Source organism: Oreochromis aureus, linkage group 3 (genome assembly GCF_013358895.1).
Source record: "Oreochromis aureus strain Israel breed Guangdong linkage group 3, ZZ_aureus, whole genome shotgun sequence".
Classification (NCBI taxonomy): domain Eukaryota; kingdom Metazoa; phylum Chordata; class Actinopteri; order Cichliformes; family Cichlidae; genus Oreochromis; species Oreochromis aureus.
In genome coordinates, this window is record NC_052944.1 from 61,157,074 (window position 1) to 61,182,701 (window position 25,628).

Below are 25,628 nucleotides of genomic sequence, written 5' to 3' on the forward strand. Positions count from 1 at the left end.
CTTAGAGTAAAAATCCCAGGAACAGACACAGCTGGATCTCATCTACACCATTTCCTCTGCTAAGCATGACCTGTCCAGGCAGATCTCTGGCTGGCAGATGGCCACCCCTCCCTCATCCTGGTGGTTTTATAGGATTTTTGCATAAAAGAGAGTTTTTCTTTCTCAATGTCATCAAAGTGATTGCTCATACAGAATGGGGATCATTTGATTGCTGAGTTTTCTTTCTTTTATAGTAGTCTCTACTTTAAAATATAAAGTACCTTAAGGTAATTCTTGTTGTCATTTGACACTATTTAACTAAGCTAAACTGACTTTGTTTAAATGTCACTTGGGAATATATGAGGCAGAGTTGAGGCAGTTAGCCTAATGCCAACCCTCAGTTAATGTGGTCAGTCAAGTCCAAAGATTTCAGAGATTTGGGCCAAATCTGGGCAAAATATTAATTACCATCAAGAATTAATGAATTCCTTGCTCCTGATATCCAGACTAATTTGGTTGGTTCTCACATACATTCCTCCTCCAAAGGACACACTGAAATCTGTTCATCCATGACTTTATGATGTTTCCTCTAATTCTTTTAAGGTCATGTAAGCTCTAATGTCCTCTGACCCAGATGAGTCATCTTACATCACAGGTGTCGAACTCCAGGCCTCGAGGGCCGGTATCCTGCAGGTTTTAGATGTGTCCTTGATCTAACACAGCTGATTTAAATGGCTAAATGACCTCCTCAACATGTCTTGAAGTTCTCCAGAGGCCTGGTAATGAACTAATCATTTCATTCAGGTGTGCTGACCCAGGGTGAGATCTAAAACCTGCAGGACACCGGCCCTCAAGGCCTGGAGTTCGACACCCCTGTCTTACATCCATCCATCTTCCTTCCTTCATGGTAAAGGGCTGGAGCCTAAGACCCCATTATGCTATGTTGTCTGTGTCACGGGTGTTGCGTGCGTACGATCTTTGTGGCACCTCCAAGGTGGATTGCATCGAAGATAAAATATATGATTGGGTCAGTTTTGACCTACAGCTAAATGATACTTTAGATCAGGAGCTCTCAGTTTTGGCCTTCCATCCACACTGAGACAGCCTTTTTGGTCATGGAAAATTGACCTTTTTCAAAACGCTCTCCAAAGCGGATACATTTGTAAATGCCATTTTTGTACGGCAGTGTAGATGGAGGCTTAACCCAGCTGCCAGAGAGCGAGAGTCAGGATACAGTCTAGACAGGTCACCAGCTTGACACATGGCTGATGCAAAGAAACAGACAACCACACACTCATGTTCACACCTGTGGGCAATTTAGATCACCTAACCACACTAACGACAACCCAGAGCCTACACAGGAAGAACATGCAAACTCCATCCAGAAAGGCCCAGGAGAGGTTTCTTCCTCCCATTGTTAAGAAAAAACTATTTCGAATCCAAGGATTGTATTTCCACCTCTTTACACTGAGCCAAATTATAAGAAAAGATTTTTTTGCACTGTGTGCAGTTTATGACTGGGATTTGTTGACCAACTGCAGACAGAGCCGGCAGTCTGTGTTGGACCTGATTTGTTACCCTGCCACACAGATGCTGGATGAGTCACAGGGTGATGAGTTAAATTCAGTCTAAAAGAAAAAGACTGGCAAACAACAGGAATACTTCAGGACTTTATTCTGTGTGAAAACGGACATGAAGCCTGATTGTGTACTTGATTTTTGTAGCAAGAAGTGTCACGATGAAACGACTGCTTGACATTCAAAAAAATACACAAAATATAAACACAAGATAAATACACAAATATCCTCTTAAGAAAAAAAAGAGCTGAAAACCAGAAACGCTGTGATGATGATTTTCACATGTAAGTTTTACTCTTTTCTTGCTCTTGCTGAGTTTTGCAAACAAGCATTTTCACTGATCATTCTCACATGTTAATAGGAACAATGACAGAGAGGTTACAGGATCACACTGCAGCAGTTGTTCATCAGTTCTTAATCAGGTTGCATCTGTGACAGTCTTTTGTTCCTCATGAGTTTATTCATACTCGTGTAAAAGTAAATGCAGTGTTTTAGATGACAGAGCTCCTGGCACTGCCAAATCACACACGGCAAATATGTGATTACATGAATTTCATCCCAACACCTGTTTCAAACTTCCACTGAAATTTCCTCAATCTCTTGTTTTAACATTATCACTATTGTTGAAATTGTTCTTTTATTTGATTTCCACAGGAATTAAACATGATTGTGTTTCAGATGTTTAGTGTACCATAAATAAAGATTAGAAATATAATGACCAAAGCCCCTTCCACCCTTATTTATTATATTATGTTTGGACATTGGGGGTTTTGCACCTTTGTGGTCTTGCTAGCTAATTCCTCTGTGCAGGCAACTGTACAATGGCAATGAATAAAGTTCAAAAGTGGGATTAATGACTTAGCAAGTTGTGTCAAGCTTACAGCCACAGTTTAAAGTATCAGGAAAACAGCTCTGATTTTACCTTACTCAACATGGTAACATTTGCTGAAGGCCAACATAGATTCATGTGGGAATACATTTAACATGTGCATAAATAAGCATAAATCAAGCATAGCTCGAAGGTTACAGCCGTGAAAACTGAGCATCACATTTTCACATGAGTGTGCATGATGTATATGTGCATGTATGTATAAATGTTTTTACATTTGATTCTGGTCTCCTTTTAGGTCACATTTACGCTGCTGAACAACCTCCAAGAATGACCGTTGAATCAGTCAAATTAATTTCACTTCACACTTGATCTACTGACAAACTAAAGCAATTTCCACATATCCTTTATCAGGCTGTGTTAAAGCCTGATAAAGTGCTGAGTTAAATTTTGAGACACTAATCTGCAGCAATAAGATTAGTAAAAAACAGAAGCACCACTTTTCTTAAAAAATTGGAATTTATGAGCAAGTCTAATTTTACTAGATTTACTAGAAAGATTTTCTAGATGATAATGGCATCTTTGAGGTTTTTCAATCAGGTTTTAAAACTCTTCAAAGCACAGAATGTGCATTATTAAGGGTTTTTAATGACATCCTTCTGGCATGCGATTGTGGTAACCATGTTGTTCTTGTCTTGCTTGACCTAACTGCTGCCTTTGACACCGTAGACCACAATATTCTAATTTCTCGATTACATGATGTAGTGGGTATTGGTGGCACTGCACTTAATTGGTTTAGGTCTTATTTGTCAAATAGAACTTTCTCTGTCAGCCTTCTCGGTTACGAATCGTCTTCTGCTCATCTGTCATGCGGCGTCCCACAGGGCTCAATTTTAGGGCCACTGCTCTTTTTACTGTATCTATTGCCTCTGGGTTCTATCCTCAGAAGGCATGGGATCTCATTTCATTGTTATGCCGATGACTGCCAAATTTATTTGTCACTAAAGCACAAGGATGGCATCTCCATAAAACCTCTCTTGACATGTCTAGATGATATTAAAGCTTGGTTGGCTCTGAACTTTTTAAATTTTAACGAAAAGAAAATAGAAGTGTTGGTGTTTGGACCCAGTGGTCCCTGTGAGTCCTCCTCTGATGTTTTAGGATCCCTGGAAGTCTATTTTAAACCTGTTGTTACTGACCTTGGTTTCAAGTTGGACAGTGATTTTAAATTGGACAACCAAATCAGAGCAGTGGTGAAGTCCAGTTTTTATCATTTAAGGTGACTGGCAAGAGTAAAATCTTTTCTTTCGAGGCAGCACCTTGAAACAGTGATCCATGCATTTATTTCTTCCCGCCTGGACTACTGTAACTCACTTTATGTGGGGGCCAGTCAGTCATTGCTCTCACGTCTGCAGCTGATTCAAAATGCAGCTGCACGACTCCTAACAGGAACTCGAAAAAGAGAGCATATAACCCCCGTGCTAGCCTCTCTGCACTGGCTGTCTTTTAGAGTTCATTTTAGAATTTTCATGTTTGTTTTTAAATGCCTTCACAGTTTTGCCCCGCCTTACCTCTCTGAGCTTCTTCATCTCCACACACCCTGTCGGTCTCTCAGGTCAGCTGACCAGCTGCTCCTGGAGGTACCGAGATCCAAGAGGAAGCTCAGAGGGGACAGGGCCTTCTCTATTGTGGCTCCAAAATTATGGAATAATTTGCCCATACACGTTAGAGAGGCCCTCTTCACTGTCCACTTTTAAATCGCGTCTTAAAACTCACTTTTATTCTTGGCTTTTAACCTCAGTGAGACTTAGTTTTTCTTTTAATTGAAGTAGTTATTTAATTAATGATTTCACTCTTCTTTTATTTGGTTTTCACTTATATCTAATGTTATTTTATTTAACAGTTCTAATGTACAGCACTTTGTGTCAACTGTGGTTGTTTTAAAGTGCTTTATAAATAAATAAAGTTGAAGTTGAAGTACTGTGTAAGCTGGAAGCAGCAAATAACACAATAACTGTTAAATCAGCAGAATTCTGTTTTCTTTTAGAATTTCTTTACTCTGCATTCCTCACAAAGACTTAACATTGTCTCCATACCCCGAGATAAGACAGAATAACTTTTTCAATGTGAAACTTCATAATTAATTTCTTTGTGAGGTCCCTGCTGTCTGTCCCCCTGTTCACTAATATCACTTGGAAGTTGGGACAGCAGCAGGAGCTGTTCAGAGGTCTGAGACACTTAGATGTGCTGCAGATCATCGGTAGGTTAGTGTGAACCCTGAATCTTTTCTCCTTTATGCTTCCTGTAGATCACAAACCCAACAAAAGCAGCAATGATGAGGACAGCAGCAACTACCACACCAACGATCAGTCCAACAGATCCTGCAGGTGAGAAACAGGTGTGAGGTGTCAGCTGTCAGGTAGGTGATGAGTGAAGAACAGAACAGAATCCATTTCCTCTTCAAACTGCTGTCAGACATTATCTACTGCACTCTGATCACATCACTCAGACCAGCTGCTTTCTACAAAGTCTCATCAACAACATCTTTAGAAACAAACATCAACAACCAGGAAGCAGCTTCACCTCTGATCACACACACACTCAACTCTACTCACTCACCTGGAGGATCAACATGAAGGTAGATGATGCTGATGGGGGGAGCATTCAGATTAGCTCTCTTCCTGCGTCTTTTTTTGTTTGCCTTTACACGACACTCGTATGTTCCAGTGTCATTAATCGTCACATTCTTCAGAATCAAGGACACGTTTCCATCCTTCATCTGTTTGTCCTGTAGATCCACCCGGTCCTTAAAAGATGGATGTTGGTGCACTAAAGTTTCCCTCCCATCCCGATACAAAAAAACATATTTCTCTCCCAGGTCAGCTCTGCTCCACTCCACAGTCTGGATGTTGCCTGGAGCTCGACATGTCAGCGTGACATTCTGTCCAGACTCAGCTGTGATGTTTTTCTGGGCTGAAAAAAGAAAAACCGGAGAGCAGAGATGTTAAAGGTCAAAGTACAAATGTTCATTTCTACAGCAGACAGAACTCTTCTGCTGAGAATTTCCCTTTAACTTCAATTCCGCTTAAGTTTACTAGTTTAACTGGTGAAATTTTTTTTTCCAATGCCCTTAAAAATTTCTTATATGCTGAGGAAAAGGAAAAGAGTTTCTTAAGGCAGAGAAGCTCATTTAAATTTCAGATCGTAGAGACCATTACTTTCCCGTAGGAACGCTGCGTTACTGTGTTACTAAAACGGTGAGTTTTTTTTGCAAGAATGACTCATGACAGTGACTTAAGCAAGTGCGACGTTTGTGACAACAGCTGTGTGCAGATCAACAATGGGTAATATATAGAGTGTGGGAGAGAGTATGAGCATGCAGCGTTTAAAGCGTGGAAGTACTGACCTTACTTTGAGTTTGATACCATATAAAGTGACAAAAACATAAAAAAAAAACCCTGAACTTCCAAGCAAGCACCGAGTGCACTATGACGTAATGGGAAATTCCCAGAGAATCTTGCAGATTATTCCACTGACTGCTGCAGCTTAACTGGACCAGGGCAAACCTCCGCCTACCCCACGCCTGCTTTATAGGTGAAAATAGAGCAACAGGACCGCTAGTGTTTGATTTTATTTATTTTCTGCTGTGTTTCACTTGCATCTATTTGAAAGACTGAGTGTAAACACAAAAAGATATTTCATTGTATACGCTGGAATATGCAGAAAATAGGTTTAAATGTTAAACAAATTTCTTCCAGTCAGAGAATGTTGCATATAATTTAATTTTTGCTTGATGCATAAAGTTAAAAGATTAAAACTAATAAAACAAGTTTTAAACAGAGAATTTTCCATTTGATTACATTTTATATGATGGATTAGGCAGAAAGTAGAAGAGTAGAAGATCTATCGCTTTATCACCTATTCAGGTTGTAAATCATGTTTTTAAAAAGTAACTAAGAAACTAATTACTTTTGAAAATAAGTAATTGTAAAGTAAAGTGTCGTTGTCAGAGGCTACGATGCACGTGTACCATCATGAATTTTAAACAGGGTTTAATTTAAAACAGAAAAGTGGGAATCATGTGTGGCTGCCATTCACATGTGTTACTGATCATGTGACTCTGAGGGTTTACAGATTTACACTCCTGTGACATAATATCACAGCACAATATATATATATATATATATATACATATATATATATATATATATATATATATATATATATATATATATATATATATATATATATATATATATATATTTTAGCATTATTTATCAAGGTGTTGACATGAACATGACAATTTATATCAACTATGCACTGAACTTTATTTCAGTGGTTTGCCACACGTTAGATTAATTAACAAATTAGTCAACAATTTATCTTCTGAGAGCTAAATTATCTATGATGGCTTACCCAAAAGACCCAGCAACCTAGCCCTCACATTTTGAGTGTATGGGAATACACGCCACACTGAAAGCTAAATATCAGATATTAAATCCATCTGAAAGGAAGATTTACACAGCTTTACTGAATAGAATTTAAAACTATAAACGCAGACAAACCCTAAACAACCTAAAGTTAAAAACCCTGGTTCCAAGACCTGGAGATCATGACGACCACATTCAGCTGCTGCTTGTTTGTGTGTCTGTCTGTATTCACCTGAAAAGCTGCCCTGTGGGGCAGAAATTAGATGACTAATGTTGCTGCTGATGACTGTCCCATTTCTTCATCTTCTTCACCGTGAGAAACCCTTAGGTTGCATAGTTTAAAAAAATCATTTGTTTCAGAGCATTTGGACGAAGCTCAGCCAAGTATGGCCCCGTAGACTGCACTAATATTATTAGAGGCATATCTCTGTTCTAGACTTTAAGAATAATACTCCTCCTTTCTCTCTCTTCTCCCTTTTAGTGCTGCTGAGCTCACTATGAAGTCCATATTCAACAGCATGAATCAACCTCAGCTATTATGTCTACTTCATTTGTGATGAAATAACAGGGAACCAGACCTCACCTGCCCATAAAACTACATGTACAGACAATCCCCCAACTGAAAATGAGGGACTGTGAATAAAAATCTCTGTAACTCCTAAAGTCTTAATGGAAAACATCTTTAAACACATTTGAAGTAAACATGAACACCAACTAAGGGTTAAAAATCCACATCCCAAATTCCTCCTCAATATTTGATACTTTCTTAACTTGATTTTCATAACTTTTATCTTGAAGGCACCCATTGCAGGTTTAGGTTGCATTTAATTCTAATTGTACATCTTAGATAATAGAAGCAATTTTTCTTTTAAAAAAATGAAAAAAGTTGTAAATCCTGGCTTACTTATTAAACCCAGATGTTTTAAAATTGGTAGAGACCACAGCTCACCTTGCGAGGCAGAAACCAGCAGGCACACAGAGAGCAGAGTCCAGCCGAGAAACACAACCATTCTCACCCTCCAATACATGAACTGATGAATGAAAACTAAAGTGCTGTGAAAGCTAAAAATTCTGACTGTGAGAAGAAGTGGAAGTGGGAGGAGTTAAGTGGGAACAATGCAGTGGGCGTGGGTGAAAGGCTTTGCTCTTGAGTCAATAAATGAATAGACTAATAAAACACTGATGGCAGAACTACACTACCTACAGTATTCTGTTATGTCATTTTAAAGCCTTTAAATTATACTCATGTATAGTTTTACAGTCGTTTTAATACATGACTGTTCAGTGGCGTGTTGCTAAGAGACACTCCTGATCCTGCTGTATTGAATCCATGTAAGAAAACAAAAATCCAGGCACTGAGAGCGAAATGACTTGTGCCAGTGTGAAAGCTGCTGCCGTTGGTTATCAGGTCTCAGTGTGGCAGCTCTGCCTGTGTGTTTCTTACAGTGAGGAAAAACATGCCAATAAAACTACACCACCTCCTCTTCCAGGGCTCTGAGAGCCATTACACAGCATTTTTCTGATAATAAAATGAAGCCTTTATTTTATTTTGATTTTTTTTCCATTTAAGAATGAACTCTCACTATTAGGGAGGGCCAGCTCTGCAGCAGGAGTGTATTCATTCAGTGTAGGTGTAACGGAGTTAAAAAGACATCTGAAAAACATGCACTCACCTGGTCTTAATTATTATTTTAAGTGTGAATTTTATCATTTTTTTTTGTTGTATTTTATTTTTGAAAACCCAGAAGCCGGATCTCACTCTAGCGTTTAGAAGCTGCTAACGGTGCGCACACACCGAACGCGAAAGAGGCGGCCAGAGCGTCAGGTTCACATGTAAAGTCAATGGAAAGAGCACGATGACACGCGATTGCGCGTCTGGCGAAAATGCGGAGGCAGATTTGCGCCGGAAAACGCCAAAACCCGTGAAATGCGCGTCAGTGTACCGCGTGGGGCACGTGTGACTCGCGAAAGAAAACCACGCGCGTCAGGTTGTGTGTTGCATTTTGTGCACACGCTGAGTTGGAAAATATGAACTCCGGTGTCAAATCACGCCCCGACAACCAATCAGGAGCCTGGTGACGTGGCTGTAACTAGGTCAAAGGGGCAGATCCAGTCACCCCGTATGGAGGAAAAGCTCATCTGTGCCGTGGCTAATCATCCAGAGCTAAATGATGCATGTTGCTACTTCTACCGAGACAGGAATAAAACGGACCTAGCTTGGAGGCACATTAGTGAGGAGATTGGGCAACCTGGTAAGTTCATTCATTCTGCTTTTTAATTTCCAGACTGACCCAATGAAACCGTGCAAAAGCTAGCAAGCCCACCTACTGTCCTGATATTTTCCCACTGATGTACAAATACCTTTCCGCTAACAAGATAATGTGTTTATTCAGAGGACATCTGCAGCACAACACATCTGGCACAACTTCCTCCCACATTTCCGGTTCACGTGCGTGGAAACATGCAATTTTGAGGCGCGGTGGATTTTCCCTGGACACGCGTTGAGGTGCAAATGTGCACGCGTGACATTAGGGGCGTTTGGGCGTTTTCGCTCGCCTCTTTCGCGTCCGGTGTGAACGCACCGTAAGGCTTCCGCTCCTCACAGCGCGCGTTTGCACTGTGAGGGTAAGTTCTGTAATGAAAGGCTCTGGCATTTTTATGGTTTCTGGTGTGAATGTTGATACATAAGTTGTACATGTCGATGCATATAGGTTTATATTGATGTTAGGATGTTACTGTGTAACCGAAACAAAGGCTGGTTGCTGTTAAAAGGTGTTTGTGCCGTATTTATGCTCTTTGGCAGTAAGCTTCTGTCGGCCCCCTAGTGGTTGCTGCGCATAGCAGTAAATGTGTTTGGATTTACTGTTTTTCTGTGCTTTTTGTAATGTTGTTTTACATTGTAGGAGCTACAATTGCTGTACCACCAGAAGACACCTGTTAAGTGTTTTCTGTCTTCTGCAGGTACGTGAGCTTGTTAACAGTCATTTTGTCTGCAAAGCACAAGCAAATGAAAATGTAATGCGCTACTGTTAATTTGTCCACTAGAGGGAAATGTTTAGCCAGTGATATTTTTGTTATCCTGTTATTTTGTTTTATACGGTTGTGAAATGTATTTTTATAAGTGATAAGATTTCTTTTTGTATACAAGTTCAGTGTGACAGACTGTAAAATTGAAGAAATGATTATTTTCCATCTTTTCTTTATTAAGAAGTTGATTTTAAGTCTGTTTACACAGCGCGCGTTTGCACTGTGAGGGAGCTACAATTGCTGTACCACCAGAAGACACCTGTTAAGTGTTTTCTGTCTTCTGCAGGGGAATAAACTGTGAAAAGCCAACCTTTCTGAGTGTCTGTGATTCATGAAGAACGGAAGCATTACATAGGCTTCCTTCCCCTCTGTCTTTCTCATTGCAACCCTAACCCTAATCCTAACCCTTACATTGGAACCTACCACTAAAGCAATGCATCAATCGTGACAATTTAACGCATTTGAAAAAAAAAACTATTTATAAATATAATATAATAAATAAATAACTAAGGTTACTGACCTTGGTTTGCTGTGCAGCTCAGCACTGAGATCAGAACGGAAGAGAAATAAAATAGTTCATTGAGTCAGTGAGAAGAAAGCAATTTTGTTTTTCTAAAGGTAACTAAGGAACATTAAACTCAACACAAGTGTTTTTCTTTTTTTTGGGGTTTTTTTTTTTTTTTTTACACAGGATGTGTTAAAAGGACAAGATGAAGGAAGAAAAAGATGGAGATGAATAAGACGTACGCTGTGGAAACCAGGCAACAGCAGACAGACAAGACCTGACACAGACCCAGGAAGGGAGGCCAAAGGATACACGATGAAGAGAACTCCAACACAGAGAGAACACGGAGCACTGTGGAAGATGCTGATGGCCTATACAGCAGGAAGTTTATTAGGCATAAGTAAATAAGTAAGTAAGTGTTAGAGAACGATGGCTTCACAGGCAAAACGGCCGAAGGAATCAGTGCACACACAACTATTTATCCACATTCCTGTATTAACATCAAGCAAATCTATCATGCAGCTCTGGTGCTTTCAGAGCAGCTCTGAAGGTGTTTGGCACAAATGTGTGGATGTGGGGAATTTTGAGGCCCTGTTAAGTTTAGCCTGTTTTCTTATGTTTTCCTATTCACATGGAGGTTGTTGTTTTTTTTGTTTTGTTTTGTTTTTTCAAATGCAGGGTAAAGACAGACACTATGACCTGTATAACCTATTAAGCCAATAACCTATTAAGGTTTACTGCATGTTCTGTTGAGAGTCAGATGAGTCAGATTTTCTATGTGGCCGTTAAGGAACTCCCTGTGAATCAACACACACAGTACTGATTCACTGGTTACATGTGCAGCTTTCCTTATCTATTAACACGAAGATACTCACTGCTTTTCTTTCTAGTATATAAGAACTATTTAAATAATAAAAAAAATAACATTAATTTTAAAACTGGGTTACCAGGATGTCGTGTCCAACAATACTGTGACATGCAGACTGGAGCAGCCCGATTGGTACTACCTGCTCTACTTCCTGAGCTAAAGCCTTTGGTGTTAAAGCTGGAAATGACTTTAATGTTTTGTTCACATTAACACAGAATTCAGAAATTCAGTAATAAAGACATATTTTAATACATATTTTAATCACTCAAACAACCAGAGAGAATTTACTGACAGAACAGATGAAGCAGAAACATTTTCTTGTTTGTTCCTTTCAGTAATCTGCCCTTTTTTAATCTTGCTTTTCCACCTAGTTAACATAAAACTACTTTTATGTATTATGATTATCAAGGTTTTATAATTGATACGTGCCAGGTCCTCTCTCTTTTCCCTCCCATCTCCTTTTTCGTATTTTATTTTTATTTTTTGTCAAGCACCTTGGTATACCCTTGGTTTTTTAGTGTGCTTTATAAATAAAGTTTATTTTTATTATTATTCTCATCTGTTATCAGTGACAGCAAATAAAGCACGTCCGCTTATTCTCTGTATTTTTCTCCTTCTATATATAAAAGCCTGTGTCACAGCCATTTGGGTTTTTTAAGTACTCACAGTTCTTGTTGGATCGTTTCACCTATTCATTCTCACACCCACTCCTTCACACCCTGATGAACACAGCAGAGCTACTTGATGTCCTCCAGTATCTTGTAAAAAGATACTCTGGTATTTCCAACTGGAGCAGCCAGCAATGGAACCATGAACCACAAAGCGGTTGTGGCTCAGACTGACAGTCTGTATTATGTGGAGCTTCATGAATCAGATTCATTTGTGTTTTTATTTCTGTCGTCTGATTTTTGGAGCACCGTTGTGTCCTGGTACCTTACATCTCCCTTTATAAAGCTCTCTGCAAGCTACCAACACCCACACACATACACATCATATATCTATGGCGTTTAAAGGACTCCTGACCTCTTTACTGTTAATCAGACCTGATTTGGGTTTCCAATGTCATCAAGTGCTTTTTTCTCCCTGAGGTAAGTCCAATCACATTTTTCCTCGCGTATAAAGTTTTTTTTTGCTCATTCCTCCAAGTTAGTACATGTTCATGTTAGTGCATGGTTTGATTGCTCACATATCCCATCACTCTATGTTCTTATAAGGTGATCATAAATCCCTGCTCTATGATAATAAATTAATGTAGTGAACGAATTAAAGCAAAGACTGTCTATAAATAATCAGAAACATTTCTTCAGATATTCATGTAAATGCAAAGAAAATATTCAATTACTTCAGTTACTTATTCAGTTTATGCATACAAATATGATTTTAAGTATTCTCTTGAACTGAAAAATTAGAATAAAATAATAATATAAATATAATAAAAATCATGGCAATCTGCCGTGAGCAGTTTGGGTGAGAGAGGGAAAACAGGATAAAGACATGCTGTGGAAGAGAGACAGAGATAACAAGTACGATTCAATGCAGCGAGGCCTATTAATACATAGTGATGACTGAATAAAAAACACTCAATACATATATATATATGCTTCCTAAATTTGTAAGGTCTGAGTTCAATCTATAGGATCAAGACATTCCTTTGTCTCTGACCACTGGCAGGAGAGGCTTTTATTGCAGATACATTCTATCTGGTAGATCTGTTTCTTGTGATGTTGCTTCCTGCTTTTATGACCCTTTTGGTGAGCAGGAAGTCATGCATACAGCAGCTGTGTCCCAAAACGTCGGCTGCATCCTCTGGAGGCTGCATTTGAAGGCCGATTACGTCACAGCCAGGCGACGAAGGCTGTCCCAATTCGTCGACTCCTTCAAATGCGGCCAACAAATGCGTCCTTCATTTCCGCGAATTTGAAGGATGGGTCGGGTGTGTCCTTCCTGGCCCCCCATATCCCAGAATTCATAGCGCGGCCCAGCCAAATTTCAGCTGCCAACAATGGCAGCCGCTACTAAGTTTTAAAATTAGTCTTATTAATCTTTCTGGGTCGCAAAATAAACTTTTAACATACTTTCAGGCGAGAAAGTAGCGGTGTAAATTACAAATATCTGCTTGGTTTATCAAGACATCGTATATTTGCAAAAGTGTGCCGACGTTTTCGGAGACGTCTGTTACCCACCCGCTCGATAGCAAGCTGGGGGGTTCAATGGTCACTCCAACCGGCAAGAGCAGCGGACTCCCGGCTTCATCGTTTTCAGACATCGGCTCTTTCGCTACTCAGGTTAAACATGATATATAAGTCACTGGGATAACATAAAAATGTAATTGTTTGCCTTTTTCGGTGTTTTATTTGTTCCGGAGTAAATCGGTTTGGCTGAGATCGAAGTTATTAGATTATTAGATTAAATAAAACTTTATTAATCTATCGGGTGGGTTCCTCCGGGATTTTCACACAGCTGAATAAACGTCAAAAAGAAAACTAATTAAACAGAACTGTGAGACGGTTGAGAATTTATGCCTGTTATATTTTAGATAGCAAGGAGCAGACGGCCGAGTTTATTAAACTCCACCGAGACAGTGGTGACGCAAATCTGAAGGCTAGACTGTCCCATTTCAGAACCTCGCACTTCCGGCCTTCTTGGTCTGCGGAGGATCCGGCCCAGGTATCCCACGAAGCCCGGGTCCTCCGAAGGATGCAGCCGACGTTTTGGGACACAGCTAGAGACACACACATTCTCACACACTCACTCGAACACACACACACACATATTCTCACATGCATACAGATGTTTACACAGACACATAGTGCCTTGTCTTAGAACCATTTGGAGGTTTTATGGTGGGAGGTGCTTGTATTGTAACAGTTTGTCAATAAATAGCTGCCAGTGAGCTACTCTTTGAAGGAGTTGGTTTGGGAGACAGGTGAGGAGCGTGAGCTCCAAGAGCTGATTCCGACCAAGCCTTCCCTCGCTAGCAGGTTGAAGATGTTCTGTTGTGCTTTGTTTTCTTCATGATGAATAAGTCTCTAAACTAGCTGGGCTTGTGGAAATACAGACCCAACAAGCCCTGTGTTTCTTGTGAATGGTGTGCGTCACATAAACTTGAGTTAATATTCCATGTTTAAAATACTTTACTCTGTTACTTGCATGCTGTAATATTATTGTATTACATGGTGGCTAAGTAGAGGGCTGACTGCTTACCAACTGCCTAGATATAAATATCCGTCCCTTGTGTTGGAGTTCCATCTTGTGGCCCAATTTGAGTAGTGAATGTGAACCCTCTTAAGAAGTGGCATCAGATTGATGCACTGCCTTAGCAGAGTTGTTGTGGAGGAATTTGTTGCCAGCTTTATGACCCTTTAATCTGTATTCATGTTCTAATTATTTCCTCTTCTTGATCACAGGACCAACACCACATCACCCCTCCACATCCTCCTACACTATGCCATATCTCACTGTAGCATCAATCTGAGTCATTTTGAGCCATCACTACTTTGTCTCCCTACACTCAATACTCCAAGCCCATCATGTCTGATGTTTCCCTGATGTCCCCTTAATGTCTCAATGTAGCTCCAGTACTTAGTAAGGAAAAAGATGACTTACAATTATGCTTTTGTAAAATAAAGTTCTTAAATTCAGTATGTGCTGTCTCAGTTTGCTCCCATGACACAGATCAGGCAAATGTTATTTATTTATTACTAAAATACTGTAATTACTCAGGGGAAAATCTGATATTCAAAAGAAGGTGAGGTAAAAGAATCACAGATGGGGTTAAATGATGCAACAATTCACATGATAAATTCAGTTTAAAGCTGATATTTAGAAGTACAGAGTAAGGACTGAAGTAAGTGTGGGGCTTCACAGATGCCAGTTAGACATTGTTCCAGTGGAACAGCTGAAGCTGCTCTTATGATCAATTGTCTTGCAGTAAATAGGGCTGGAAGAATTTAGATATCGAAATGTTTCGGATAAGTTTCAAACATTACGGTTTCTATTACCGGGTCCTCATTTGGTCTGTTTAGTGTTTTTAGACACTGTTTAGTGTCTAAAAACATAAGTTTGTGCTCCGAGACTGTCGGAAGGATGCTGGCTCGAACCAGCAACCTTCCGATTACAAAACAAACTGCCAACTGTTAAGCCACAATCAGCCAGGTTATCGCTTAAATAACTGTGATCCTTAACTTCCAGGCAAGAAGAGGAAGTAGAAGTCACTGCTGTGAAGAAATTGAGGCTATAGTTCACATGGACTCAAATGTTGCCTGGTCTCACGACTCTCCATTTTTCTGCAACATTTGGATGGCAGGTCATGACTTCGTCCTGCCTCCCATCATCACTTCGGGCTGGTGTTGGTGGTGTAGTGTTGCGAGACATGTTTTTATATGTCTTTTTTATCAAAACACGCTATGTCACAAAGCTCAAATCATGTCAAAATGGTTTCCTCAATCCAGCAGAGCACCTTTGGGATCGTCGTGGAACGAGATTTACATCACAGATGTGCAGCCAATAAATCTTCTGTATGATGCTTTTGTATTATTTCCACCAGCTTGTTGTCTGTATACTACAAAGAAAAAAGGAAGCTCCTAAAGTAAAAGGGGTCCAGCTTAGTAGTAATCAAATGTACATAACATAGTGGCCTTTGAGTGTAAGCGCTATGAACAGACATCACTCACTGCTTAATAACAGCCAGTAGGTGGCAGCAGAGGAGCTTCTATAATGCACAGCACATGCAGGCCTTCACTTGACCTTTGACCTTTAGTTACAGGAGGGAAAACACTGTAAGAGACGAGTGTTTCTCTGCTGAGAGGACAGACAAAAAGGGAAGTGTTATTGTTATTTGATTATAGTGTGTGACGCAATACACAAGAGATGTAGAGAGCCTGCAGATGAGCGGTAGCTAACATTCTTTAAGCAAAGCACACAAAGAACAGACAACAAAGCTTGATGGAGCCCATGGATGTCCGCGCGACAGACGGTCAGCAGAGTCTCCCTGAGCCTAGCATGGTTCTCAGTTAAATACCTTCTCCAGGAACGAAAGGCAGTACACAGCTGTTTCACACCTTAAGGTTCACACTCCCTTGCTACCTCCCAGAGTCCTCAAAGAGACAAAAGAATGGAGTTGTCTGCTTCCCCCCAACTTCCTTACTAGACCCCCACCCTTTGTCTTACTGTATTGGTGTGAAACATTTAAATCCAGGAAAACCAAGGCATTATACAATAAAATAATGCGATTAATACATAAGTAAAAGAAATTCCTATAAAATCCCACCCTTTGATTCTCAAATCAAGAATCACATTAATACCAGAATTTCTTTCCTGACATTCTGTATATCACATCAACATTATTGTACACTTAAAGGAGTTTCACACTGTGTATCCTCACTTCACTGTTCTCCCACCACCCTTTGTTCATCTTTAATCCTCCCCACAATCTAAGCTCTCACATGCAAATGGCAACAACAATGATACAGAGGAAAGGCCTCCTCCAGAGTGTCCAAGTACTTTGCATGGCAAAGTGAAAAAGCATTAGATGGTCATTCCCAGTCCCGGTCATGGCTCCTGGTGTCTGTGCCATTTACAGAGTCATTATTCCAACGCTGGTCTCCCTTTGCGCTGTCACTTTTGGAGCTTGGCACGCTCTCTTCATCCCTCCATTTCTGTTCCAACGCGGCTGTAGATTAGGAGCACAGCAAGTTGTACACTCCTCTAGTCTTCCTCAACGTCAACGTAGAAATCTCTTTCATTTTATTTAAGATTTTTCTGTTCAAAATCTTCTCGTGACAATCCTTTGGAAGCCCAGTGGTGCAGCCCACTGTCGTTTGCCAGCTGTCCTGCAGATGGTCCCTGCTTCTCACTGGTCCTCTTGAAGCCTTCTCGCCTGGTCATGGTCTGCATCTGTACCTCAGTCAGTCCTTCCATATCCCTCATGTCATGATCTCTGCAATTTAAAATTGAAAACTTCCCCGGAAAACCTCTTTTGCCAAATGTTAGCAGAGTCTCCCTGAGCCTAACATGGCTCTCAGTTAAATACCTTCTCCAGGAACGAAAGGCAGTACACAGCTGGGCCTTGGTGCGTTGCTCATATCTCTACTGCACCACCATTACTGCTTCTCTGAGCCACACTACAAAGGTAAATGGCCTGTATTTATATAGCGCTTTACTAGTCCCTAAGGACCCCAAAGCGGTTTACATATCCAGTCATTCACCCATTCACACACTGGTGATGGCAAGCTACATTGTAGCCACAGCCACCCTGGGGCGCACTGACAGAGGCGAGGCTGCCGGACACTGGCGCCACCGGGCCCTCTGACCACCACCATCAGGCAACGGGTGAAGTGTCTTGCCCAAGGACACAACGACCGAGACTGTCCGAGTAGGGGCTCGAACCGGCAACCTTCCAATTACAAGGCGAACTCCCAACTCTTGAGCCACGATCGCCCCTAGGTGTTGCTGCTTTGCATTTTTGTCTTTATTTTTCTTTTTCTGTTGCTGACTTTGACCTTTAAAATGTAACTTGCTGAGTCGCATCTTAAGTAGAAAGTATATCAGTTTTAGAAATTAAACTGAATACTTTCATCTCAGACATAACTGACTTCAATCTCTGGTGATCCAGAAAGCTTTAAACTTTGTGTCATCAGTCACAAGACAAGACACAAACCTTCAAAGTCAAACAGAAAACACAAACGACACAAATGTGGGGACACGAACAGAATACCGGGAGAGGACACAGGTAGGGATAATAGAAAAACTAAACAAGACTTGAACCCTAAGAACTAATAAAAAATGGAAAAAAAAACAATAACATCCTCCCTGGATTCCCCAGAGCCTTTTCCCTATCACCATTCTGTATATAACACTTCCCCTGCGCAACTTGTATATACACCTGGTGAAACCGTAATAAAACGGCGAACCGTGACAAAATTATCATAAGTCTTTCTCCTTCTCATCAAACATTTCTTTTTGTTCCTACAAATGATGTTTTTGGTTGTGACACAAGAAACTGGACTGAAACACAGCTGAAATGTGTGATTCACACAGGGAGGAGGACTACAGGAATAACTCAAACACACTTTGTTCCTAGAAATAACTGTTTCAGTTGTTCAAGGATGCTACACCAATACATAATATTTGATGGGCGAGTTTATTTTTTAGACTTAGACAGGTGCAGTTTAATGTTGGCTGACGAGTCTTCAAGGCGTCACACAACTGTATTTCTGGACATGCTGATGTTGTTGAAGTCCTGCACTTTTTCTGTGCACATTATTTTGGTGACTTTAACGAGGCCGTGTTTTATGAGATCTCCATCTGAAAAAGGCTCGCCATGTCTTGCGATGAGTTGGGCGACCTCATAGCTGGCTATTGGAGCCTTTTCCTGGACAATTTGAGCACGAAAAAAATACTGTTGCTGACAATGCAGGAGAGCTACCCTTTGCTTTAATTTCTGCTCTCATTCAGAACCAGTGTAGGATGCATAGGCCTGATGTTTGGTTTCATAATGACGTCGTACATTATACTCTTTCATAACTGCCACAGTTTCAGTGCAGATCAAACAGACAAACGTCCCCTTAAATTCTTTGAAGAAATATTCACTCTCCCACCGTGTCTGAAATTTTCTGCACTCACTTTTCTACCTTTCGCTTCTTTGGTTCTGCCATGTTTAGTAACTTGGGGGTAAATTTCTTCTGTGGGAAGAGGGGGGGAGGGGCGGTAGTTAGTCGCAGTAGCACAGGAACAGAGCCGGAGGGAAAGACAACGTCACATTAGAAAAGTATAGTGATCATCCACAACTATTTTCAGTTGCAGATGATAAAGGATTCAGAAAGTTTCTTCATGCAGGCCCATATGACAGAGAATGTGCATCTTCTTTTTATTTTCATATTTTAATTTATATTTAATTGTGTTGTTTCACTTTAAATTTGTTTAAAAGGAAAAAGCTGAATATTTAAAATAGTTAAAAGTTGAAATGTGAATAGTTGGGGTTTTTTTTATATGATTTATTTTTTTACATTTTATGTGGAGTGAATAAATAAAAGTATATTTACGGTGGCCCCGAGAGACAAAACACGTACAAACTTCAAAACAGTTACGAACTCCAAAGCACGTACAAACTCCAAAACGCGTAAAAACTCCAAAACACGTACAAAAGACAACAGAAGTGCTCCAGGATGCTATGCGCAGTGTTGAGCTTTTGTTACCTAGTGGCTGCACAAGCCAGCAAGTACCAACGTCCGGATTTGGTGTGTATGGGCAGAAATCTGTGCCATCAGAAACTGAATTTGAATAAGTTAAATTTGAATTGCTCAGATTGAATCTGAATTGTAACTTGAATAAAAGCTTTTGAAAACTGAATTTGAATTAGTCTAATTTGAAATTGAATTTATGGTTTGAAAATGATCATCACTAAATTGAAATTGAATTTTATATATTGAAAATGAATTCATTTGCTTTGAAACTGCATTTTATCCTTTAAAAATTCAGCTCTCGAATAATTTCAGTTTCACGCTCACCATTCAGTTTCAGTTCTACAATTCAATTTCAGTTCCAAAATTCAGTTCTTTGGAACTTACATCCAGTACCGGTTCAAGAGCAGATTAATAGAACTACATTTTGGTAGCGGACTGAAAGTGTTACTGACGGGAATCTACAGCGTCTTGAGCTGAATTAAGACTTCAGAAGTCATTCGTCATGTCGAATGACCAGCGGATAAACTCTCAGGTTGGTAATAAATGTATTACATGTATAAGAACAAGCGTCACGTTAACAAATGATAGCCGTACAGTAACTTTTATGCTTATTGTAGCTGCTAGCTAAAAACGCTAATTTAGCGTAGTTTGCCCTGAATTCAGCTTTGACAAACAAATATGATCTACTGTTTCTAGTAGAAATCCAAAGTTGTCATCTTGTACCTTCTCAGAGCCCTGTATGCTTGCAGAGACCCCTACAGTAGGGAAACATGCAAAACAGCGTCCAAACCTTTGTATTTTAGCTTTATTTATGTCTTACACAGCACCCCAACTCTTTAGCTAACTTAATAACTTTAGCTAAAGTGAATAGTTAGTCTAATTCATTAGTGCAGCATTACTGGATCAACTCTGTTTGAAGTGATATGATATGTGACTATCACTGTGTTTAACTATCATAATAATTCTTAGGGTACTGAGTGCATGCTTAATTAGTTGTTTTATTTAAAACATACTGCTCCATTGCCATGTTTGACAGGCTGAAGGTGTCGGGTCACCTCCTAAATCGACCATCTTTTACAGGTGTTTTTGTGCCAGAAATGGAGTGTCCACTGAAGACTGAAGATACTGAATCTCTACGCCGTGCCATTGATCCCTCTTGTGCCTTCATCTAGACAAGAGACATAACCACTCTCACATGCTCTGTACCTACATCACCTTCCCTGACAGTCGTAGCTTGGCTCATCTGAGGGTGAAATTATAAGAATGTGTTATTTGCAAAGTGCTCTCTAGGGTTCCTAAATAAAATATGGCATTGAGGTCATTTCTTTTGAATTAATCCCTTTTTCTGAAATATAAGAACCTCTCCTGGTTTTAATGACACTTTGGATTTCCTTACTTTCTGTTCCACTCCCAACCCCAAACAGATGCTGACACAGTAACATGGAAGAGGGAAAGAAGTTGGAAAGGACTACTATAAATAAACCTAATGCCTAACAATGAAAAATGTAAAATAAGAACAATAATAATAATAAAGATAAAAGATGAAGTAACAAGTTTTTAGTTTTTTGTTTATTCCAAATGATCATCCAGATGTCTGTGACATGTGATGACAAACACCATAATGGAATGCCTTTGTCATCACATGCTTAAACTCATATATTTTTGCATATGCTGAACAGGCAGTCAGACATGCTGTAACTGTGGGGTAGAAAACTGCATGAACACCATACGGCAGGGGTCTCAAACTCCAGTCCTTGAGGGCCGCTGTCCTGCAACTTTTCCATGTGTCCCTGTTGCAACACACCTAGTAGGTCATTAGCAAGAGTATAGAACTTGAATGCATGCTGAGTTGGCAATTAAGCCATTTGATCCAGGTTACAGCAGCTCATGAGTGAATGAACATGGTGCAATAAAAGTATTTTAGAAGTATATGTTTCCAAATACATATATTTACTTAAATTTACTTGAGTAGGTAGGGGTTAGGGGCTGCCACCTCAGCATGCAGTCAAGTTCTATACTCTTGCTAAAGACCTACTAATTGTATTCAGGTGTGTTGCACCAGGGACAAATGGAAAAGTTGCATGACACCGGCCCTCGAGGACTGGAGTTTGAGACCCCTGTCATATGGAATATGACAGGTGTGGTTGAACTGCATGAAGACTCTGAAGTTTCTCTTCTCTCCTGGCAGGACAGGAATGTGGCCTTGTCCTGTGAGCCACCGTAAGGATGTACTTGGAGTAGAACTGGACTAGCGGATTTATCAGTTAACTTAGACCAAAACTTCTGGTCTCAGATTTGCTTAAAAACCTTTCATCTAATTAGAAATCCCGGTCTTCAATTAATTCAATACAAAATACTACATAGAGTGCACTATACAGGTCATCGGATGTTCAAGATGGGCTTTACGTCTACCAACAACTGCTCACACTGCCAAACCAATTCACCGGACAATTATATCCACGCTCTTTGGTTCTGTCCACCAGTTCAGAAGTTTTGGCGCGAGATATGTGAAGACTTATCAAAGTGTTTGAAATGTAACATTCCAACTTCCCCTTTAGCATGTTTGTTGGGCAGCTTAGATAATGTCACTACGGAAAAGAATATAGCCCATATGGTTTTCACTGCCTTATGCATAGCCAAGAAAACAGTCCTCATGAACTGGAAAAATAAAAATAATCTTAATTCTAACCAATATAGAAATTATCTATTAGATTACATTAGTCTTGATACAGCCTCTGCCACCACATCAGATCAATTGCTCTGGGCTCCTTTGATCAGCTCCATCACCTAGTGGGGGTGGGGGGGTCATAGTTTGGTCCCACCTTCACTGTTGTGATTGGTGTGGGGGTAGGGACAGGCTTAGGGCATCGGGGGGTTCCCCAGGAGCATCTTCCTTGGGGGGCTCAACCCGGGGTAGCGGTCATGGCCAATTAGGGGCTCTGTTGGCTCTTAGGTGACGGTTTCCTCGTGGCTACGTGCAGCGGGGCTAGGGGAGGGTCTGTGCTGACGGACGTGGGTTACTGACCTGGTAGCCTGGCTGCCCCTCGGTGGGTCCGGGATGGGCGTGAGGTTCTGGGGGCGCTCAGTCTCTGGGCTGGGGCCCTGGCCGGGCCTCAGGGGCTTGGGTCCTGGTTGGTGTGTTGCCGGGGTTGTGGGCGGGTGGGTGTATGGGGGTCCAGTCCTGGCGCAGGGTGCCGCCGGTGCATCGAGCCACCTGGGGGGCTCTGTAACTGGTGTGGGAGGTTGTCACATCTTGCAGGAGCTTTCCTCTCTTCAGGAACTCTCTCTGCAGGAGGGGGAGATACAGGAGAGGTGGAGGAAGATCTCAGCCTGGGCGTCTATTGTCTTGTGTAGTTTGGAAGATGAGTGGATGATGGGGTGGGTGCAGTTTTCTCTGTGGTGGGGACAGGTGGACTGTCCCGGGCTCTGTGGGGCCGGGCGGCGCTGCTGCACTGGGCCCCGGTCCGGATGGGCCTGGGCCCCCCTTTCTCTGGCGGGTTGCAGAGTATGGGGGTGCCTACTGGGGTCAGCGGGGAGCTGGCCCCAGGAGGGGTCACTGCCCCTCCCTTCCTTCCCTCCCATCTCCAGCTGCCTCCCTCTTCCCGCTCCACCACAGTCACCCACACATGCAGGGCCTTGGGGTAGGGGTGTGTCACCAGGGTGCAGAGGAGGCATCCCCCCCTCTGTCCCCTTCTGGCTGCCTCTGCCTCAATTTTATCCTACAACTTAGAGATTCACATTACTCACACTCTCATTACACATACATATAGGATCTTGGGGGTGGGCATGCCACACAGAATCCAAATTACCATCAGGGTGTACACCTCACCCCTGGCGTCGTTGCCCACCTCTCAATTTTAAATACACGTAGACATTGAGGGCTAGCAGGAGGGGCTATGCGCTTACCTACTGCTCTGGCAGGTAGCTCCATGCCCTCCTGGGTTTTAAATGCACCTTAGAACACACATACATCAACACTACATAAGAGCGGGTGGAGGGAGGTTTGGAGTCTTCACACACCCCTGTTCTCTGAGGCCTGCTGGAGCGGGGGGGCTGGGAGGAGGAGTTGGCCGTCCGACTGGGGTCTGGAATATGGGGCCTCCCTGCTGCTGCGGAGTCGGGGCGGTCTGCTTCTCCCCACCGCAGGGAAAAGGGTAACACCACCTGGGTCTGGGTGCAGTTTCCCCCTCCAGGGGCAAGGGTACCTAGACCCGGTTCTTAGAGTACGCTTGGGGAGAGTAATTGTGTGTACAGCGTCTCTTTATGTCTGTCTCCACGTTGGTTGAGTGTGGAGTGATTGCTTATGAGAGCATGAGGGTGGGAATGGATGCTTGTATTTGTGTGTGCCTGTATGTCTGTGTCTATATGTCAGGTTGGGTATCAGACGCCCCCCACCACTTCCCCTGCCAGTGGCGGATGCCTTCAGACATCGGTGCGTTGGTGGTTCTTTGTGTCCGGGGATGGGCGCCCAGGTACACACCGGCTCACTCCTTGGCGGCTGCTTATCGCGGCCTGGAGCCTGGGGCTCGCTCGGGCCACTTCGGAGATGGGGTGTCCTCGGCCTCTCGGCCCGGGGCTCGGTCACTCAGGCACAGCTGGCTGCCAGCGGAGCTCACGGGCACGTCACTGCAACCCCCCCTGGCTTCTGCTCCGCGGCTGCTGGGTGACCCCTCATCTGGGACTCTCCTTAGCTCTTTCTGGGATAGTCATGCAGCTGCCCCTCTGTTGGTCTTCCTTGGTCTCTTGTGTTCTGGGGGCCTCTGGATGTCTGGAGTTTTGATCTCCTCCATACCTGCGTCATGCCCTGGAGGACGGGGCAGTGGCCCCCCACACCCTCTAGCAGATCATTACATGAAGGAACCTTTAAAAAAAAAAAAAAAAAAAACCAAGCGCGTCCATGCTCACAGGTGTACACACAGGTGATCACACACACAAACTACACCCTTTTTGGCTCTTACCTCAAAGCACACTGTGCGCTGTCGATATTACGTGCTGCACAATAATGTTTAATATTTAGTATTTACTGTCATATTCCCATATATCATTGTGATGTTGTTTATTACTCTCGTTTTGTTCTGCTTGCTTTCGTTTTTCTTTCTCAACAGGTGATCCAGGTGATCGATATATGTATTTTTTGTCTGCTTATTCTGTTGGTTTTTGTTTTTTGCCCTTTTTTCCCCCGTCCCTCTTCTCAGCTGTCTTTCTTTCCCTCTTTCTTTCTCCCCTTTCTTTCCCCCAGTCAAGTCTGTCCTGTATTCAGCAAGTGAAAATAAAATAAACAATAAAAGGTGAATCACATGGACCATTACGGCAAGGCTGGGATGGTCAATTTGGTAAAGTAAATCCGTTGGGCATCTTTCTTCACCTTTAGACAATAATTCTGATGGCAAAAGAACCAAACGGGACAGGTTTAAAAAAAAAAAAAAAAAAAAAAAAAAAAAAAAAGAACTGGACTGTCACCGGCCTCAGGCTCTGCACCTTTTCAAAGACAAAGCAGTCATTTAGACAAAATATTAGATATTGTTTACCTGTAAATGCACAAAGAGAATTTAGAAATGTAATTATTGTCAAGAGTGAAAAAGCACTGATAGTGTAATCTACAGCTGTGGCCAAACGTTTAGAGAATGAGAAGTGTTGTTTATTTACAAAGTTTGCTGTTTCAGTGATAGTTGTATATCATATTATATCACTTCAAACACAGGTGATCCAGTAATGCTGCACTAATGAATTAGACTAACTATTCACTTTAGCTAAAGTTATTAAGTTGGCTAAAGAGTTGGGGTGCTGTGTAAGACATAAATAAAGCTAAAATACAAAGGTTTGGACACCGTTTTGCATGTTTCCCTACTGTAGGGGTCTCTGCAAGAATACAGGGCTCTGACAGGGTACAAGATGACAACTTTGGATTTCTACTAGAAACAGTCGATCATATTTGTCAAAGCTGAATTCAGAGCAAACTACGCTAAATTAGCGTTTTTAGCTAGCAGCTACAATAAGCATAAAAGTTACTGTACGGCTATCATTTGTTAACGTGACGCTTGTTCTTATACATGTAATACATTTATTACCAACCTGAGAGTTTATCCGCTGGTCATTCGACATGACGAATGACTTCTGAAGTCTTAATTCAGCTCAAGACGCTGTAGATTCCCGTCAGTAACACTTTCGGTCCGCTGGCAAAATGTAGTTCTATTAATCTGCGCTTGAACCGGAACTGGATGTAAGTCCCA

At 41.5% G+C, this 25,628-nt stretch overlaps 1 protein-coding gene and 1 long non-coding RNA gene across 3 annotated transcripts in view; one reads left to right on the forward strand and one right to left on the reverse strand.

Moving 5' to 3' along the window:
• Positions 1–1,636: 1,636 nt before the first annotated feature.
• Positions 1,637–25,628, reverse strand: part of LOC120436151 (selection and upkeep of intraepithelial T-cells protein 1-like) — a 32,458-nt gene continuing 8,466 nt past the window's right edge. Inside the window, exons 1-3 of one of the 2 annotated variants that reach the window (XM_039606601.1) lie at positions 7,765–8,142; positions 5,005–5,358; positions 1,637–4,766 (exon numbers count right to left, since the gene is read on the reverse strand). In XM_039606601.1, coding sequence (XP_039462535.1) covers positions 4,651–4,766; positions 5,005–5,358; positions 7,765–7,843 — 549 coding nt within the window. In that variant the 5' untranslated portion in view covers positions 7,844–8,142 and the 3' untranslated portion in view covers positions 1,637–4,650. Of the gene's footprint in view, positions 4,767–5,004; positions 5,359–7,764; positions 8,143–25,628 lie in introns of those variants that run through there. The other variant, XR_005610192.1, reaches the window with a different exon arrangement.
• LOC120436191 lies at positions 8,747–9,776 on the forward strand. Its single transcript, XR_005610227.1, has 2 exons — positions 8,747–9,440; positions 9,719–9,776. It is a non-coding gene; the product is annotated as an uncharacterized LOC120436191 (long non-coding RNA).